General features: G+C 42.2%; 3 protein-coding genes across 4 annotated transcripts; all 3 read left to right on the top strand.

Annotated features, from left to right (window-relative positions):
• The first annotated feature begins 2 nt into the window (after positions 1-2).
• Positions 3-6,980, top strand: adnp2b (ADNP homeobox 2b). Its single transcript, XM_077506735.1, has 6 exons — positions 3-469; positions 1,488-1,608; positions 1,677-1,808; positions 2,016-2,561; positions 3,801-5,276; positions 5,359-6,980. The coding sequence occupies exons 2-6, from the start codon at positions 1,501-1,503 to the stop codon at positions 6,019-6,021; spliced, it is 2,925 nt and encodes a 974-aa protein (XP_077362861.1). The 5' UTR covers positions 3-469; positions 1,488-1,500; the 3' UTR covers positions 6,022-6,980.
• A 413-nt stretch (positions 6,981-7,393) lies between these two features.
• Positions 7,394-14,327, top strand: atp6v1c1b (ATPase H+ transporting V1 subunit C1b). Its single transcript, XM_077506744.1, has 13 exons — positions 7,394-7,599; positions 8,197-8,378; positions 8,530-8,597; positions 9,499-9,584; positions 9,669-9,763; positions 9,893-9,984; positions 10,066-10,164; positions 11,226-11,294; positions 11,358-11,450; positions 11,836-11,929; positions 12,002-12,099; positions 13,279-13,402; positions 13,740-14,327. Exons 2-13 carry the CDS (start codon positions 8,247-8,249, stop codon positions 13,836-13,838), a joined length of 1,149 nt encoding a protein of 382 aa, XP_077362870.1. The 5' UTR covers positions 7,394-7,599; positions 8,197-8,246; the 3' UTR covers positions 13,839-14,327.
• A 701-nt stretch (positions 14,328-15,028) lies between these two features.
• Positions 15,029-17,480, top strand: LOC144007284 (uncharacterized). Of its 2 annotated transcripts, none has more exons than XM_077506747.1 (3): positions 15,029-15,396; positions 15,711-15,844; positions 17,001-17,480. In XM_077506747.1, the coding sequence occupies exons 1-3, from the start codon at positions 15,267-15,269 to the stop codon at positions 17,121-17,123; spliced, it is 387 nt and encodes a 128-aa protein (XP_077362873.1). In that variant the 5' UTR covers positions 15,029-15,266; the 3' UTR covers positions 17,124-17,480. The 2 variants fall into 2 exon arrangements, with proteins under 2 accessions (XP_077362873.1, XP_077362874.1); XM_077506748.1 differs by lacking the exon at positions 15,029-15,396 and adding an exon at positions 15,498-15,630.
• Positions 17,481-18,635: the final 1,155 nt, after the last annotated feature.

Genomic DNA, 18,635 nt, shown 5'->3' with positions numbered 1-18,635 from the left:
GAAATCCATAAATGTTCAAAAGTTAATGACAAAACAGTTTACTTGAACTCTTTGAAAGTGAGTAGAAACTCATTAGCAAGCTAGTAAAAACTTATTTAGCCAAAAAGCTAGGAGGTCTCCCATTGGTCACTTTGGGTGGCATGCAAATGAGGCAGCTGCTACGTCACATCCTGAACTTCAGCGCCATTTTTTTTTCGTAACGGCGAAGAAAGGAGACAAAAAGCCGCGCAAAAAAAAATCGCTACTGTCCGCATCTTCAGTCACAAACGACGCACTTTAAAACACCGGAGCGGCCGCACAGGGCCGCGCGATGCGGCTCGGCTAAGTGTGCCAGCGGCGGCGGAGGAATACGGAGAGAACTCGGCTGGCTGGCTCGCTCGCGGACGAGTGTTGTAGCGGGGGACGAGTGGAGAAAGTGGGGCGAACGCGGAGCGAGTATACCCGGAGCCCTACCTCGGAACCGGAACAGGTAGACGTCCGCCGGCGGTCTTTCGGTCGTCAGGGGCGGGGAGGAGGCTCCTGTGACCCGGCGTGATGCTGTCACTGCGGCGCCCAATCACTCGGGCACGCACACGTAAAAGCAACACGCGCGCACGCTTGTTTAGTTATGGCTGCTCAGTCCCCACTTATTACATTAATTCATATTCATCGTCACTTAACTTGGCACAATTTGGTGAACGTCCGTCTCCAATAGCAATCAGTTAAATGCAAGAAAACAACATAAAAATAAATTATTATTCAGTTTGCTCTGTTTGAAATGATACTCATTTAACTGACAATGATGTCCCTGTGTGGCTACTGGAAGATTCTAGCATTTAGCAAGACCGAGGTCGCGTGACGTCATCAGACACGCCGGCCACAACCACTAGGGGGCAATGCTTTGACAAATTTTGAACGCTTTCATAGAACAAAAACAATAACAAATGTGAAGGCCTCAGCCTTCACACAAAAATTCAACAAGCAAGAGTCCAGTGGCCTTGATTTCGTCCGGCCTGGGACAACTGACAAACTACACAGATGTAAAGAAAAACCCTTCAAACGCATTTGTATTTTTAACATTTTTATTGTAACAGTTAAACAGGACTGAGGCACTCATGCTGTTAGCTAACGATTTGTATAATAAGTGTACAGTGGGATTGCATAGAAGTTTATTTAAATGCATTGGCTTTTTTCATGTTGTACTTTTTTTTTTCTTCCCAATTTAGACCGAATAATTGCTTCATTTATTTATTTAACATTTTGACATTGTTTATTTCAGTATTATTATATCCATTTTGTATTACATTTAAAATTTTGACATTGGATCAAACGTTGCAGTTAAAAGTGGAAGTCGATGCTCAAACAGGAAACAGGAAGTACCGGTCAATGTGTACGAGCTATGGCAATTCCAATGACATGCCCCAAGTTTGTGCAACAATCCTTTCTTTCATTGGTCCAAGAAATGTGTGCCAAAGGAATCGCATTAACAATCTAACTTTTGTCCAAAGGACCTGATCAAGAATGTATCAACTCCCGTTGACCAACTTGGAGAAAGTCCGCAAGGCGCGCAAGGCGGTGAAGCATGTGCTGAGCGAGATCGGCCTGGAAGACTGCCAGAACCTCCTCAAGGTAATCGTTTATACCTCAGTTCCAAATAATAACAATAAGCCTCACTTGTCGTGGTTTATTTGGTTTAGGAGCTCGATGGTAAAAATGGTGAGAAAGACACTGACAAAGATGCTGAGGAAGACTCGAAGGAAGGGGATCCTTTCATGGGCACCGAGTGGACCGACTTCACCGACGGATACAGCGGACGACTACGCAAGAAGGTGACTTGAGCTACTGGCGAAATCACCACTTGAGCTAACGTTAGCGTTGACTGCACTCGTAGAGTAGTAAAGAAGAGGAGGATCTTAAACGGTTAACCCGACGAAAAGCTAATTTTTAAAAACACGCCAACTGGCTTTGTCGTTAGCAGTTTTTAGCATTAGCGCCCACCCCCAAGGACTAAGTGTCTTGCCCCTGTGTCTCCACAGTGGCCTTACCGCTCTCGCACCATGTGCTGCGTCATGTGCAAGTACTCGTCCAAGAACATCTACCACTACCGCAACCACGTGGCACGCTGCCACGAGTACCTGCAGCGCCTGTGCACGCTCGCCTCCTGCCAGCGCTGCGTCTTCGTGGCGCACCCGCGCGCCGTCAAGAAGCACATCCTGTTCTTCCACGGGCGCCGTCCAAACGATCCGGGGGTGCAGGTGGCGCCGGCCGTGACAGTGGCGATGGCGGCGGCGGTGGTGGCGGCCCCGACGCCGGCTACGCCGGCCAGCGTGGTCCGCAGCATGGAGCGCTACAAGTGCAGGAAGTGCTCCTTCCCGTCGCAATCCGTCTTCGCCATCAAGAAGCATATCATTCTCAAGCACGTGGAGGGCGTGGCGGAACAGTTCATCGGGTTCCGGCACCCGATAGCGGGATCCACCGCCAAGTTGTACTGCTGTAAAGTGTGCACCGTCAACACGGGCAACCTGGACCAGATGCTGCACCACTTGTTGGTGGACCCCAAGCACTACAGCATCAACACAAAGGTAAGCTTGCAAAATTATGGGAATTTTCAAAGTTGGAAAGTACGGATACTTTTTTTTTTTTTTTTGCAGGGTTGGTAAAATGTTGCGTCGATGTTCAAAACAGTTTTTATTGGCATGTTCACCGAGAATTTTCCAACATCTTTTGAAACCTCTTATGAACAAAAACACCAAATTTTCTATGTTTACAAGCATTTGTCACTCAGTGAGATGACCCACTTAAGGGATCAATTTAAAATTAGGTTAACCTCGTTGAACTTTTCATTTATGTATTTATTTAAAATTTCATTGAACTTTATAATAGATGCTGATGAAGCTTTTCTTTTGTGTTCAATTAAAAGCTAAAATAAGTTTAACATTTCACAACAGTTTTTTGAGAAACTTTATTTTCGATAGACGAAACGGAGGAGCCCAGCCCAAGACACGCTTGGGACCGCCCCCTCATTTGAATAACATTTTGGCCCATATTTAATTCTATTTATATATTTATTTTGGTATTTATTTCCACATATATATTTTTTTGTATTTAATTTTTGAATATTTTTTTAGATCATTTTTATTTTCACTTTTATTCATTTATTATTGATTGTGAATTCTATTTATATAATTATTTTTGTATTTATTTTATTTTTAGATGTATTTTTATTTTTTGAATCACATTTTTTATTTTTTTATTTATTTTTACTTTTATTTATTTAGGGAGATATATATATTTTATTTCCATATATTTATTTTTTGTATTTAATTTTTGAATATTTGTTATATCTATTTTTATTTTCACTGTTATTCATTCATTTATTTATTTATTTAGTCATTTATTTATCTTTAATTTTGGCAGTTTTGCTCCTCCATATAGACAACTTTCGGGAGCTACGTGTATTTACTTTTTTTTTGTTAGAATTGTAAAACAAAGTCATTTTCTGTCTGTTTGAAATGAAAAGTAAAACCCTCAACAAGTTGGAAAGTTGATTTAACGCCATTTTTTAAATTTTGACGCTCATTTTCTTTTTTGCTGCAAATGAATATTGGCGCCATTTCTTGCTATTGGTAGTGTTGTCATGATCGAATATTTTTAGAAGTGATTGATCTTTTTAATTCAATTTTTATTTTGTATTAAAGTGTATTACACAAAACATTTTTCCTTCTGATTGCCGGTGCGGCATGGCTCAGTGGTAGAGTCATGTTGGGAAAATGAAATACTCCAAATTTCTGAAGTTGACCCCTTTGTAACCATACTCACAGGTGCTGTCGATGATCCACGACAGCTTGGCGACCCCCAGGGCCACGCCCAACGGCAACGGCCTCTACGTCCCCTTACCCAACCTGGCGCCCAAGCCGCCGAGCAGCCAGTCCTTCGTGGCGCCGGGCAACGGGCAGCCCGCCGGCAACACGGTGGTGGCGCTGCAGCAACTCCAAGCGCCGTCCAACAGCGCCGCCCTCATCTGCGCCCCCGGCGGCAACCAGACCTTCCTGCCCCCGCAGGCGTCGGCGCTGGTCCAGCTGGCGAGCGCCGAGGCCAAGGGTCTCCTCCAGCCCGGCGCCACCATCTCCCTGCGAGGGTCCCCGCTGGTGCAGTACCCCGGCCTCAAGCCGCCGCCGACGGCGGCGTCGGCCGCCACGCCCCAAGCGCCGCAGGTCCTGATCCCGGCGGCGAAACCCGCCGCCGCGCAAGTCCCGCCTGCCAACCAGATGACGCTCCAAGGCACCATGCTGACCTCTCAGTCGCTCCTCAGCCACCTCATCCCCACCGGCAACCGCATCAACGGCATGCCCACGTACACCTTCGCGCCCCTGCAGATGGCGGTGCCCGTCACGCCGAGCGCCGCCAAACCCGCCGCCGCCGAGCAGACCGCCAAGAAGTGGATCACCTGCCCGCTGTGCAACGAGCTCTTCCCCAGCAACGTCTTCGACATGCACATCGAGGTGGCCCACCAGACCAAGCTGGCGGCCAACCCCATCGAGACCCTGGCGGCCCGCGCCGCCTTCCTCCGCAAGATGCCCGACAAGACCATCAAGTGCCTGACGTGCAAGGCGCTGCTGTCGGAGAAGAGCGTCCTGCAGCACCTCCTCCACGGCCTCAGCTGCCTCTACTGCTCCACCCTCTTCTTCTCCATCAAGCAGCTGGCCGAGCACGTCAAGAAGCACAACCCCGCCGGCAAGCTGTACTGCGACTTCCTCCGCCAGAACTACAAGATCTACAGCAAGAGCGGTGCCGGCATCTTGATCCCGCACTTGGACGTCACCATCGAGGCGCCGCGGGAGATCCTGGGCGAGGCGGAGGTCAACCTGGCGCTGGTCACCAGCTCCCTGGAGCTGGTCTACGTCAGGCTGGAGCCCAGCGCTCGGCCCGACGCGGGCCCGCCGGCGCCGCCGCTCAGCGCCTCCAGCTGCCCCTTCTGCAACGAGAGCTTCCCGGAGGAGCCCAAGTACCTGCAGCACCTGAAGCAGAAGCACCTGGTGGCGCCCACCATCCACGCCATCCTCAAGACGGACGCCTTCAAGTGCATCTACTGCAACGGCGTCTACACGGGGAAGGTGACCCAGCAGGCCGTCATCCTGCACATCCAGCGCTGCCGCTGCTCCCCCAAGCCGCCGCAGGTTCCCAAAACCGCCGAGCCGCCGCCGCCGCCGCCGCCACCGCCGATGCAGATGCCGATGCCGATGCCGATGCCCAAACCCGCTCCGGCGCCTCGCCAGCCGGGGCTCTACTTCCTCCAGGTAAGTGTTCATTTGATCAGGCATTTTTAAATTTAGTCTGTTTTCGTACAGTCGTCGTTGACGAAATTAACACTGTCTCCAGGTGCCCCAAGGGATGACGGTGAAACCGAAGCCGCCGCAGCCTCCGCCGCCCAACCAGGAGCAGCTGGAATCCACCAAGAGGCTGGAGGCCGCCTTGAAGCAGGTCATCGAGATCAACAAGCGCGAGCGCGAGCAGAGGGCGGCCGTGCGGCGAAGGGAGCCGGCGCCGCCGCCGCCTCCGCCGCCACCGCCGCCGCCCGAGCCGCAGATCGCGGCGGACCCCAATGTCAAGCTGGCTCTGGAGCCGTCGACGCAGGACCGCCGCAACTACGAGGAGCGCCGCGACTTCATCACCCGCTACTTCAACGTCCGGCCGTACGTCAGCCGCGCCGAGGTGGAGGAGCTGTGCCGCCGCCTGACGCTCACCAAGGCGGAGGTGGTGGCGCTCTTCAGCGCCAAGCGCGTCCGCTGCATGAAGAGCTTCAAGGGGAACGCCGCCGCCGTGCTGTTGGGCTTCGACATGGCGCGACTGACGCGGGTCCAACACCCGCTCGACGTACCCGAGCAGAGGGTCGTCGACTCCAGGGAGACGCAGCCGGACGAGGACCCGGACGAGGAGCCGGAGGACGCCGTAGGCGGCGAGGGAGCACGTGAACCGGAGCCAATGGATGAAAGCGGGAATGACAAAACAGCTGCTGAGGTGCCTATGGAGGAAAATAATTGACATGAGAAGGATACTACAAAGCCTCAGACGTGACATGCAAATTTGTTCTGGGGAAAAAAAAAATATGTGAGTTAGTTGACATTGTGCCCCGTAGATGTCACAAAATGGCAGCAAAAGGCCGTACGCCATCTTGTGGCTTCTTTGGGCACTTCAGAAACAGCTCAAAGACAAAATAGGTACGAGGATCGATTACAAACATTTCCATTTCTGATACAAATGAGCATTTTATGTGCACGTTCTTGGGGTCAACTGAAGCTGCTCGCTGAAACCGATGGCACCCAATCACCTTTTTATGCTGTGGCCTGAGCATAAAAACGGTTTTTCAGCAACTAAAGGATTGTTTGAAAAAAAAAAAATAATCCGCGGGGATTTACTGTAGTTGTAACAGGGTAAACGTGGTTGTAGTTCTTTGGTTGTCCACTAGAGGTGGCCATTTCTTCCAGTGGCGAGGTGACTGAAAAGCACTGACTTGCTCCTTCGCCTGGCTCGGTTTCCACGCCCACTTTGTTTGTTATATAAATGTGCACAATTTTGTTTTTCACTAGTATGCTAGCTAACACCCAACGAAATTCAATTTTTTTGTATCTACCTACTCGAACATATTGTAATTTTCCTTTTCCAACAGGCTTCCGGACCTAATTGCGTCACCACTTTGTATTGAATATTTTCAAATAAATAAAAAAGGGTGAAAAATGTGTAAGAATGTTCGAATGACAACATCGTAGAAATATATACACGTTTAGTTTTGGTCACCACACATATACATTTACAAAGCTACAGTGTGTCACAATATGTTTATGTTGTGTTCTGTTTGACTTTGACCTGACAGCTGCTTCTTTTGTACTGTATTTTTATTCACTCTCCCCAGCTAAGACCTACCTTATCATTTCTTTCCTCGGTCTTTCTGCAACGGTGTTGTACCAAATAAAAGGTGTTTCATATCGTGTTCATATTTTTGGTGTCTTTATAGTTATATTGCTGAGTTCCTGGACAGAAATCGAAATAATTATTACATATAATTCTAATATTTTTTTAATTGTTGTGATAGTAATATTTTATTCATTTAATTTCAATTGCATTTTCATGTGTATTTATATAAATATACATAAACTCACCGGGGGTGTCACTGTTGAGTCACACTCGCTGGCAGCCAAAACAAATACGTGATACCTTTGAAAGCTGTCGGAAAAGTACTAGTTCTTACAAAGTTGTTTATACGTCAAAATGACAAATGATTTCTTGCTCAATTGAAAATTAAGGTATTCATATATTAAAATCGTACATACTTTTTAAATATTATTTGCATACCGTTTTATTTCCTGTCGTTCAGAAGGATGTTAAATTCATGACGCCATGTCGGGCCCTGAATGCAGCACGGTAACGTCTACGCATGCGCACACCCTCTCCGCTAATCAGCTGACCTGAGATGCTAGCTAGGTTGGATTGAAGGACCTCCGAGTCGCAACGCCGCAATTATCAGTAATATTTATTAATTTTCTGTGATACGAATGGGAATCTGCGACTGTTTGACTGAATCGCACCGAGTCAAGCCAACGGCGTAGCCTGTAAACGTTTCAGGTAAGGACGGCGACGAAGCAATTTACGATTGTCGTGACACGGCTAAATGCTAACAGTAGCTAGCACGTAGCATTATGTTGTGATTATTTTCGACTATTTTTGTGTCATAAATTTATCGAGGGAATGTTTGATATCTGCTCATCTATCTGCGTATGACTGTCATATGACAGCAGCTTTCCTCTGACGTCATCACCATGCTCCAGAGGCTGAATGCAGCAGGAGAAATAATAGAAGTAAAAAGAGGAACGAAGTCATGTCATGAGGATTTAAAATTGCTCACGGGGACACAATATTAGGTACACTTGCACAAGGTCTAACCATCCGATAATGAAATAAAAGCTTATTTTCTGTGTATAATAGTGTTGTTGTTTTTTTTAAATTGACGTTGTCAAGTCAAGTCATCTTTATTGTGGTAGTAGTTTGCAGTGCTGTGCAACTGTTATGCATCATACTGTTGTTCCTAATATTGTGGCCAGTGAGTAAATGTAGTAAAAGTACAATTTTATATACAGTCGTTCAAAAATGACTATAGCGTAGGACTTTGAAAGCATATGTGTCCATTTTATATGTTTTTTGTTTTTTTTTCAACCACGACAGTGCTCGTCCTGCATTAGGTGAAGCCTCTTAGAAGCCCAACAGCAGCAGTCATGACGGAATTCTGGTTGATCTCGGCGCCGGGTGAGAAGACGTGTCAGCAGACTTGGGACAAACTGATGGTGGCCACCACACGCACCAACAACCTCTCCACCAACACCAAGTTCAACATTCCAGACCTCAAGGTGAACAAAAATAAACGTATGCAGTCATCAAATTAAAAAATCACAGTGACAGAGAGAAGCTAACGTCGCAGCAGCACCTTGCAGTATGTGCTCCGGTGTTTATGCAGCAGAGGTGGCATCTGTAAAGTACTGATTTTGGTGTGTGCGACAGGTGGGTACGCTGGACGTCTTGGTGGGTCTGTCAGATGAGCTGGCCAAGCTGGACACGTTTGTGGAAAGGTGACAAAAATGAAGCTTTAACCTCGTGAAGGCAGATTGCTGCGCTTTAATAATTTTGTGAACGACGACATGGAAATGCTATTAAGATAACCGTTAAACAACAAAACATGAAAAAAAACAACATGCAGTAGGATTCAGGATTATGTCATCATCTTTCTGTTTTTATTTTTTATTTTTTTTTGTAGTTTAAATTGCTAATTGATCCATATCTAATACAATATAATTTATTATTGCTTTTTTTTTTTTTTTTTTTTAAATTAGAATTTTTATTGTTATTTTTTTTAATTCAACAATGCATTGGCTTTGGAATGATTTGAGTCGTGCATAAGACAGATTGCTGTGTGTAAATTAAGTTACAAATCTGACACAGTATTGTCTCTTTCTTCCATTTTTAATAATTCTCTATTTTTATTTGTATTTTTCCTAATATTTTAATGAGTTCTTTTATTATTTTTTCTCTTTAACACAGTGGCTTTTGAATATGTTTTGCTGTTAATAGTGTGGTAGTTTGTTGCGCTTAATAAAGAAATGGTGAAAATTTTAATTTAAAAATATTTTTTTAATATGCATTTTTTTTCTTTAAAAAAAACATACAAACCTTTTTATTTTCCCATTTTTTTCAAAGCTTGTTTTTGTCAAATTTGACAGATTGCAGTTTAAATTTTCAGACGTTTATGTGCATCCTTTGACCACATTTGGTCAGTGAATGAGTAAAATGATTAAAAAATAATAATAATAATAACAATAATAATAAACTAAAAAATAAATAATATAGTACGATTCAGTCATTTCTATTTTTTGTATTTAAAAATATATATTTCTGTTTGTTTTTTTAATTTTTATCCTTAGCTGTGAGTGACGATTTTAAGAAGTTTATGTTTTTGTTTTCTTTTGAATGCAGCGTGGTTAAGAAGGTGGCTCAGTACATGGCCGACGTTCTGGAGGACAGCCGGGACAAAGTGCAGGAGAACTTGCTGGCCAACGGATGTAAGACTTTTTTTTTTTTGCAACTTTGTCGCAGTTTCTTCTTGTCAAAGCGTGTGCTGATGATGTGTGGTTGTGTTTGTCCAGTGGACCTGGTCACGTACATCACCAGATTCCAGTGGGACATGGCCAAGTATCCCATCAAGCAGTCGCTGAAGAACATCTCCGAGATCGTCTCTAAGGTGGGTCTTAGAACTCGGATGCTTCACCTTAGTTACAAAAACTTCTCTTACTTCCTTCCTGTATGTTTTCACAAGTGCTAATAGTATTTAATTTCTGTTTCTTCATTGCGATTTATTAATTTTTTTCAGCAAGCGATGCAGATCGACAACGACCTGAAGTCCCGCGCGTCGGCGTACAACAACCTGAAGGGGAACTTGCAGAACCTGGAGCGGAAGAACGCGTGCGCGTTTATTTTCGGAAGTTTGTTCGCCTCGGCCAATGTTGCGGCTTTTGACCGTAAAGCGCTTGTGTTGTCCACTAGGGGGAGCCTGCTGACCAGGAGTCTAGCTGACATTGTGAGGAAAGACGACTTTGTGCTGGACTCGGAGTACCTGGTCACCATGCTGGTGGTTGTTCCCAAGTAGGTGCACGTTTTGGTCTAGCAATCAATCAAGTTTACTTTTTTTTTTTTTTTTTAAAGAAAATTAGTACTCTACAGTGTTCATCCATCCATTTTCTTAACCGCTTGTCATAAAAAGAAACCTAATATAACTAAATGGAGCATGTTTGTGCTGTTTGGTGTACACATCTTGGCCACCAGGGGGCAGTATAATACATGCATAGGCATACACGTATACGCAAATATTAATTCATTCTCTCCCAGCCCTTTTCACAGAAGCAATCCCGTTAGCTCCCGACTCTTTTACTGGATTTTGACTGATTTTGCAAGGCCCACAGAATATTGTGTCCTATTTCTATAAAAACATGGAACCTGTCGAAAGAAATATTAAAGTATTTTCTTCCATCAAGAAAAAAAATACTATCTGGTTCTGTAAGTTTAATTAAGTAAGTTTAATCAATTTTCGCAAATCTATTTAGAATTGTGAGTAATTGAGCTTTTTTTCAACATGGCCCTGGTTGATCTTCTTTGCTCTGCTGCTACCTGCTGGCCGTTTGTGTAGTAACTACAATTTCTGCAACCGTTCTTTGCAGTTGAGAGGCTGCATCAAAGCCTTCTGAATGCTCTAGCATAAAAAAAAACGTATAAATACGTCTTTGGGACACTTAAAAAAGATTTGAAAACGTATTTATACGTCTTTGGGAGCAAATGAGTTAATTAGCATAACGTGAAGTCGATGCTAATTTTGTGAGCCAGCTTTGCATTGTCATTATAGTTAATATATAATTTTCTATCTCCTGTTTAGTTTTCCAATAAACTTCAACGGTGATTTATTATTATTTTTTTAATAATAATTTATTTTTCTGCCAAACTGCTGCTTCTTGTGAAGTTAGCTGGCGTGATCAAATTTTAGCTGGCAACTCAAGATCGAAAATCGGCTTTTGGCTTGGAAAACTTGGAAGTTGGTGTACCAAAAATATGGCATGTGTAAACCATTGTTTGTTGTTGTTGTTGTTTAAAAATATAAATAACCACCAAAAACTTTTTTTTTTTTTTTCTGTATGTGTGTGTGCGGTTATCAGGACGAGCTTCGTGGACTGGCAGAAGACGTACGAAACCCTGGCGGAGATGGTGGTGCCGCGTTCCACCAAGTAGGCGCTACGCCGTCAACCGCTATGTTAGCTTCCCACGCTAACTAGCTCACCTCTCTGCAGGTTGCTGTTCGAGGACAACGACAGCGGCCTGTTCAGCGTCACGCTCTTCCGGAAGGCCGTGGACGACTTCAAGCACAAGGCCCGGGAAAACAAGTATAAGCGCCTCGTTAGGCTGGCAAAATCAGTTCATCAATTAAGGCGCAGTCATGCCCTTGCTTGTGGGAAAGGAGAGCTATCTATTTTGCTTGCGTCCGTTAATGACAAAGCAAAACGTTTCATTTAATAATTCCCAGAGAGAGTTGGCAATTTTGAATATTTGCAAATTTAATAATAATAATTATAATAATAATAATACTACATTAGATTTAAAGGCGCCTTTCTTGACACTCACGCACACCGTACAGTGTATTAGTAGAGGACTAAGAGAGACAAAGAAAAAAAAATAGATTTTTATAGATTAAACTTTGCAGAAATTGTGAATTTTCCCGCCCAGCAAAAGTACATGAGAAAGTTACACGAGTGCGCGTGTTGTGTTCAGGTTCACCGTGCGTGACTTCCAGTACAACGAGGAGGAGATGAAGGCCGACAAGGAGGAGATGACGCGCTTGTCCACCGACAAAAAGAAGCAGTTTGTACGGTTTCCGCACTCTCACGCACGCACATTCGTCGTAATCCTTCACCCGTTCCGCTGTCCTCCATTTTAGGGTCCTCTGGTCCGGTGGCTCAAAGTCAACTTCAGCGAGGCCTTCATCGCGTGGATCCACATAAAAGCGTTGCGGGTGTTCGTCGAGTCGGTCCTGAGGTGAGCCGCTCAAAACGGGAATAAATACTAAAATAGAAGTAAATACTATTTATGTACAAGTGGATATGACCAGCAGCAAGAATAGACAGCGGCGTATGTAGCAAGACTATCCAAGTCATGAAAATATAAGTATTAAAAAAATACTAACTTTTAATTACTTCAGTTAATATTAGGTTTAAAGATATTTTTCTAAAGTCATGAAATGTAATGTATTCATTACTATATTTGTTTAAAGTCAAATAAAATGTCAAAAATGACTATTATATATTTGTCGAACAGCTGTTTGAAAACGTTAGATAAATAATGACTTGACTTGTATATTTCTGAAATTATAGCAAATTAAAAAATAATAATCACTTTAATTATTGTTTTCATAATGAAAATAAATTAAATACATAAATTTGTATATTTTTTAAAAGGATAAAAGTTATATATTTTTTTTAGATTTGAAAAGAAATAACATTTTTTTCCAGTATAATTACCTGATTTTAGCATTTCAAAATTACACTTTTTCTGTTTTAAAATGTCTGTTTTTTTTAATTATTTATTTCTTTTTTTTAATTTTATAAATATATTTTGTCTATATATATCTATTTTTCTACAACCCATAGCAAAAAGTACGGAATCACCAGTCTTGGACGAGCACTCAGACGTTTTATTTATAGATCAAACTCAGCTAAAAAGCATGAACCAGTCGCAAGGTCATTCCAAAGTGCAACATCTTGGCTTTCAGAAGCACTAAAAGAAATGAAGAAGAAACATTGTGCTGGTCAGTAAATGTTACTCTTATAGAGCAAGTGCAGGGAAATAAATATGGAATCACTCCATTCAGGAGTTGTATATAGGTGGACGTGTGTGCGACCAAGGAACACTTTTTTTTTTGTTTTTTTTCCTGTACTGCATTAAAGTGTAATTGCACATCCACTACAATAGGTGGCAGTGGCACACTAATTGTCACAGATTACACACGGCGCGTTAGCTCCTCTGCAATGGTGTACCTACAACAATTTCATCGACAAATGATATTATTTATAGTTGTGGCGGATAGATAGTGGGGTGGGGCGGAATAATTTCTTCTTCCTGCGGGTGGCGTAACAAAAAATAATTGAGAAGCAAAACACGATACTTATCCATACTATATATGAACAAAAGCAGCACGAATGTCTTTGTCGTGTGCAGATACGGTCTTCCGGTGAACTTCCAGGCCATGCTGCTGCAGCCCAACAAGAAGAACATGAAGAAGCTGCGGGAGGTCCTTTACGACCTGTACAAGCACCTGGACAGCAGCGCCGCCATCATCGACGTGAGCAAACTTGTTTCTTTTGTACCAAATATGCTGTTTTTATTTATCCAAATACGTTTTCACAAAAAGACATTTTAATTTTGAAACTGTCAGAGTCTAATATGCCTGCCTGGAAAGTTCCAAAACAAAATTGTGTGTACTTGTCGAGCAGTGTTAGGAAATTGAACAGGAAGTCAGCCATTTTGATTAGAAGCAGCCATTTTGAGGGTCGGAATTGAAGCCAATGAGCAACATGGAATTGGGTGGGCGTGTCTAATTATGACTGGATGTTTGAAAAATTCTCAACTCAGCCCTTTTGGGGTGTAAATTTGAATTTTTTTGTTGTTGTCCCTCACAGGCCTCCATGGACATCCCGGGTCTGAACCTGAGCCAGCAGGAGTACTACCCGTACGTTTACTACAAGATCGACTGCAACCTGCTCGACTTCAAAGTTTAGAAATGCGTGGTCGTGGCGGTTTTACATTCCCGTCCTCTTTTGTTCGTGGTCCTTTCCCCATTCAAAAGTCAAGAGGGATCAATTACACGTGATGAAACAGTTGTGCAACTTTCCACGTGCCCTGCCGCCCTCCAAAGACGTCGATAATACTGCATTGATATCGGCGTGTCATCGATTATCATCATAATGGTACACAAATGGAGATGTATATGATAAATATAGTATTTATTTGAAGCCTCTGAAAATTCAGTGAGTATTTTATTTGACAGTGACGTGTTTTTAGCGTGTTTGTTTACAGTTAGATGTTGATCATTGTCCAATCGTTGAAGAAGCAATATATGTGCGCTCATGTTAATTATGTATATTTGATCGATCGTCATCGTTTGCGTGGATACTGTAATGTTGCTATAATATGAACATGTAAACATATTTAAAAAGAAACCAAAAAATAATAAATGTGAAAACAATGATTGTCATGTGAAAGACAAACCTTGACTGCTCGATTTGTTTGTTTCAACATTTATCAGGTGGATGGAAGCTGCTAAAATTATTATTAATGAAAGAAAACAAAGTGGAAATATGGGTAAGTTTTTATTGTAACCTTTGAGGGAAATATATTTATGCTTTTTAGTTTTTAATGTAATTTATTTTCCTCTTTAAATAAATTAAACATTTGTAATTAAAAAGTATTTTATTTATTATATTAGATTGTAATCTTGTGAATTGACTCGTCTTTATTCCATAAATTGTGCTTAATAAATACCCTTAAAATTCGGATGGTCTCTGGCGGGCAAACATTCTTAAAATTTTTTTTATAAACGATGCCGATACTCTAAATGGTTCAGGAACAGCTTCAAACTTACTTTGAATGCAACTTTTTTTTAAAAAGCATTTTCGGCAAAATTGCTCGTATGATATAAGGGGTTTTAATAGCGTTATTGTAAGATGTACCTAAAAACCAGACCATTACGGTAAAGGTGTACCTAATAATTTGACCAGAGCAGTATCGTCAAATGATATTTGTATTTTATACGCAATGAGCCGACCACCCTCTTATAAATTTCACTTTTCAAGGTGTCCTTAATGTTTTGTCCAGTAGACCCTCGCATTGCGATGACAACGGCGGTCGATGATAATGACGACATTGACGAGTCAGGCCGACCAATCAGCGTCACTGGCTTGACTCGGCCCCGCCCTTCTTCCCCCTTCATCTCGGATGACGCACGGCGTGTGGTCAGGCGGGTCAGGCGATGTAAACGGAGGGACCCGCATCGCCGCAACAGCAGCCCGACAGCACAAGTGAGCACACCCTCCCTCCGTGCCACGGACGACGGCCGAGCGCGTCCAGCCGACGCGAAGGCTCCGGGAAAATGAGCGCGAGAACGTGAAGGGACCCCCCCCACGCCGCCTTCGGCGCACCTGTGGCGGATGATGGGCTGCGGGGGGAGCAGGGCGGACGCAATCATCGAGCCGAGGTACCACGAGAGCTGGACGCGGGACACCGAGTCGACGTGGCTCACCAACACCGACGTGGAGGCTCCTCTGCCGGTCGGCAACAGTAAGAACGACGCCCCCACGCCCATACTGGCACCAGTTTTGTTTTGTTTGTTTTGAACGCCATTAGCCTCTTGTGGAAAACAGGTGTGCAACCTAAGGCGCTGGGGCCACATAAGCTACCGTTGTTAGCCAATCAAATGGTTGAATAGTTTTGCAAATGTTTGTTTGTTTATTTAATTTTTCAGACTTTTTCAACCAATCAAAGCTATTCAAAGTAGCTTTGCAAATATGGCGAGTAAGTGTAAGTGAGGGAGGCAAACGGTAAGTGAAACTTTTGATTTTACTCTGATGATCCGGCATGATTGTTGTCGGCAGGTAAGGCGTTGGAGGCGGGCCTGCGTGAGAAGAGGATGGTGACCACGGGCACACAGTGCGGTAAACAGACCCTCGCCAACACCGCCAGTGCGGGCTGCAACCACCACAGGAGAGCCAGACGCTCCTTCAGTGATGTGAGGCTTACATGCCAAAAACAAACCATTTTCTTTGTGAAGGCCCAATTTTTGCTACAGCTGTGATTAGACTGTGCAGTGGTGTATTAATGAGAATGCTTCAAGGGATACTTTACTTATTTAGCCATTTTTGACAGTCAAACAATATTTTGCCCCCAATAAATTTTATATTTTCATTATTTTTCATGTACAATTAGTACCTTTAAAAACACATTTTGCAACTTGCTGTCGACTGAAAATGACATCACAAGGGCTCAGATAACCAATCACAGCTCAGCTTGTGAATGTCACATGACCAAACCCAGAAAACAGGTGAGCTGTGATTGGTTATCTGAGCCCTTGTGATGTCATTTTCAGTCGACAGCAAGTTGCAAAATGTGTTTTTAAATGTACTAATTGAAAATAATGAAAGTATCAAATTAATTGGAGACAAAATATTAACTTTTTTATTGCTATATTGGGCTAAATAAGTGAAGTATCCCTTTAATTAAATACAACTAAAATATTTGTATTAAATTCGATTAGATTTACTTAAAGTACATTTAAAAAAGATGCAATTTCATGTTGATATATAATCCTGAAATTTTAATTTTTTTTGCCGCACATTAGCTGGCCCAACAGAAGCATGTACAGTTTCAACAATATGGGTCTCGGGATTGACCCTTGTGGAACTCCACAAGTCAAATTGTTCCGTTTCACCCAGTCTTCTAACGTCTTTAACAAGGTGTCCTAGTCAAATATTAATATTTATAATGACTTTCTATGATGATAATAATAATAATAATGATAATAATAATAATAATATAATGATAATATTCATGTTAAAATATTTGAAAAATATTAATTTAAAATATGTATTCAAACTTATACATATTTAAATTTCAATTCCAGTATTTTTTTTTTTGCAAAATAAACTAAAATAAAAATGTAGATTTAACATAATTCATGTTATTGTTATGTATATTATATTTATTTATTATAATATATTATTAATATTTTTCTCACTATGAGGAATGTTCGTTCGTACATTTCCTTCACGGACAATGAGAAAAAAAAAAAAAAAAAGACTAAGTTAACATTCCAACTTTTAAATATCATTTTTTAAAGCCAGGTTCTGTGTACATGTTCTGAACTCCCTTTTCCACAAATTTTCCAGCAAGCCAGTCGCGACTCCAAGCTCAAGACGTCCAAGGAGAGCGGCGCTTTGAGCAAGGACGTGCAGTCCGTCTGCAGCGGCGACAACGACGACGAGCCCGCTAAAGCGTGCGACGAGACGTGAACGCCATCCACGGATCCGCCACAGAGACGACGAAGCCAGCCAAGTCCCGGGCCTGGAGGGGGTGACTCGGGGTCGACGTTATCCAGAGCCCCCCCTAAAGAACTCGGGATGCTGCATCCTTGTGCCCCCTCCCCTCGCATGCCAAAGCAAAGCTAATGGTCAGGGAGCGGATCACTGCGCTACATTGCTACGATCGGCTTCACGTCACGTGTTCCCTTTTCACACTGCGTCAGACGACTTGGATTGTTTTTCAAAAGAAACCAGAAGTGCTGTTTTGTAAAGAGTCTCTGCAAGTTGTTGAAAAACGCCCGCATGTGCCTACACTTCGTCCATACAAACCTTTGTGTTCACAACTCACGTATGTGTGTGTTTGACGCTTTTGTTGGTCATTTGTGCCTACTGAATAATACCAAAATACTATTTTGTGCGCACACAAAAAACTAATTTGTATGCACAAAATACTACAAAAAGTAAAAATATGAGTGAAAAAAAGACTTCAAACATTCAATAAAATTATTGTACACAAAATACTAATACATATGCACAAATACAAAAAAAATTCTAGTTAGTGTGCATGAAATGTTAATTTATTTGTGTGCGCAAATTACTAGTTCTCACAAATAACCAAAACATTTCTGCACATGAAATACGAGTCTATGTGTACGAAATACTAATATGTGCACTCGAAATAATCATTACTTTACACAAAAATGTGCATATTATTCCAATGTCATTTGAGGGGCTGCGTGCTGATCATGTGCATGTCGAAAAACTGAGGCAAATCAAAACCAACTCGTTTGCTCAAATGTCATGTGCCATATGCTATGTGGCCACCAGAGAGCGCTGTTGACCCTGGGATTTGTCTTCAAGCAAGCAAATTCAAGTGACGCTTTTAATTTAAACGGGGCATTTAATAAAACGTAAAAAAAAAAGACTTGTGAAGACTTGTGAGTCATGAATCTATTGAATAAAAAAATAATTATAAAAATACAATAAATGTCACATTTGTGTTAGCCAGTGGGAATAACGCACTACTGTTCAAAGAAAATATTTTAAAATTATTGTTTGTGTCTATTTTTTTAATTTTTGTACACAGGTATTTATCTTAAATTTAGAGTATCATGTCATAAAATGTTTGCGATGCAATAGAATCCGAATCGTATCCACTTGATTGGTTATTGACACACGTTGACTCCAGCGGGAAGACAGTAGTAAAACATTAATATAATTTCTCTACGGTATTTTTTAAGTAAACGTCTTTCTTACCTTTGTGTTGCGTTAGTTTTTGGGTGTGATAAAATAAACATTTTCAAATGGCCTGTGCGTGGACAGTATCAGACTTGCGAACAGTGTTAGCGAACAAATTCCGGTTAAATTTCAAAATAAATGAAAATAAAAACTGGACGATAATTGTATTATAAAAGATAATTTTACGATAAACGGATTGTTGTGGTTTACAATAGCACCCATAGTTTCACATATATGAAATCGTTCTTTATAGTTTCCATATAA

This window comes from Festucalex cinctus, chromosome 19, assembly GCF_051991245.1.
Source record: "Festucalex cinctus isolate MCC-2025b chromosome 19, RoL_Fcin_1.0, whole genome shotgun sequence".
Taxonomy (NCBI): domain Eukaryota; kingdom Metazoa; phylum Chordata; class Actinopteri; order Syngnathiformes; family Syngnathidae; genus Festucalex; species Festucalex cinctus.
Note: the sequence above shows the minus strand (reverse complement) of the source record. Positions and strands in the feature narration are given on the sequence as shown.

What these genes read in the sequence shown, in the direction of transcription:
- adnp2b (XM_077506735.1), top strand. Translation starts at nt 1,501, where the DNA reads ATGTATCAACTCCCGTTGACCAACTTGGAGAAAGTCCGCAAGGCGCGC. An exon ending in ACTGCCAGAACCTCCTCAAG is followed by an intron (nt 1,609 to 1,676) that starts GTAATCGTTTAT and finishes TATTTGGTTTAG; the next exon opens with GAGCTCGATGGTAAAAATGG. An exon ending in GCGGACGACTACGCAAGAAG is followed by an intron (nt 1,809 to 2,015) that starts GTGACTTGAGCT and finishes GTGTCTCCACAG; the next exon opens with TGGCCTTACCGCTCTCGCAC.
- atp6v1c1b (XM_077506744.1), top strand. Translation starts at nt 8,247, where the DNA reads ATGACGGAATTCTGGTTGATCTCGGCGCCGGGTGAGAAGACGTGTCAG. An exon ending in TCAACATTCCAGACCTCAAG is followed by an intron (nt 8,379 to 8,529) that starts GTGAACAAAAAT and finishes TGTGTGCGACAG; the next exon opens with GTGGGTACGCTGGACGTCTT. An exon ending in GTGGTGCCGCGTTCCACCAA is followed by an intron (nt 11,295 to 11,357) that starts GTAGGCGCTACG and finishes ACCTCTCTGCAG; the next exon opens with GTTGCTGTTCGAGGACAACG.
- LOC144007284 (XM_077506747.1), top strand. Translation starts at nt 15,267, where the DNA reads ATGATGGGCTGCGGGGGGAGCAGGGCGGACGCAATCATCGAGCCGAGG. An exon ending in TCCTCTGCCGGTCGGCAACA is followed by an intron (nt 15,397 to 15,710) that starts GTAAGAACGACG and finishes TGTTGTCGGCAG; the next exon opens with GTAAGGCGTTGGAGGCGGGC. An exon ending in CCAGACGCTCCTTCAGTGAT is followed by an intron (nt 15,845 to 17,000) that starts GTGAGGCTTACA and finishes CAAATTTTCCAG; the next exon opens with CAAGCCAGTCGCGACTCCAA.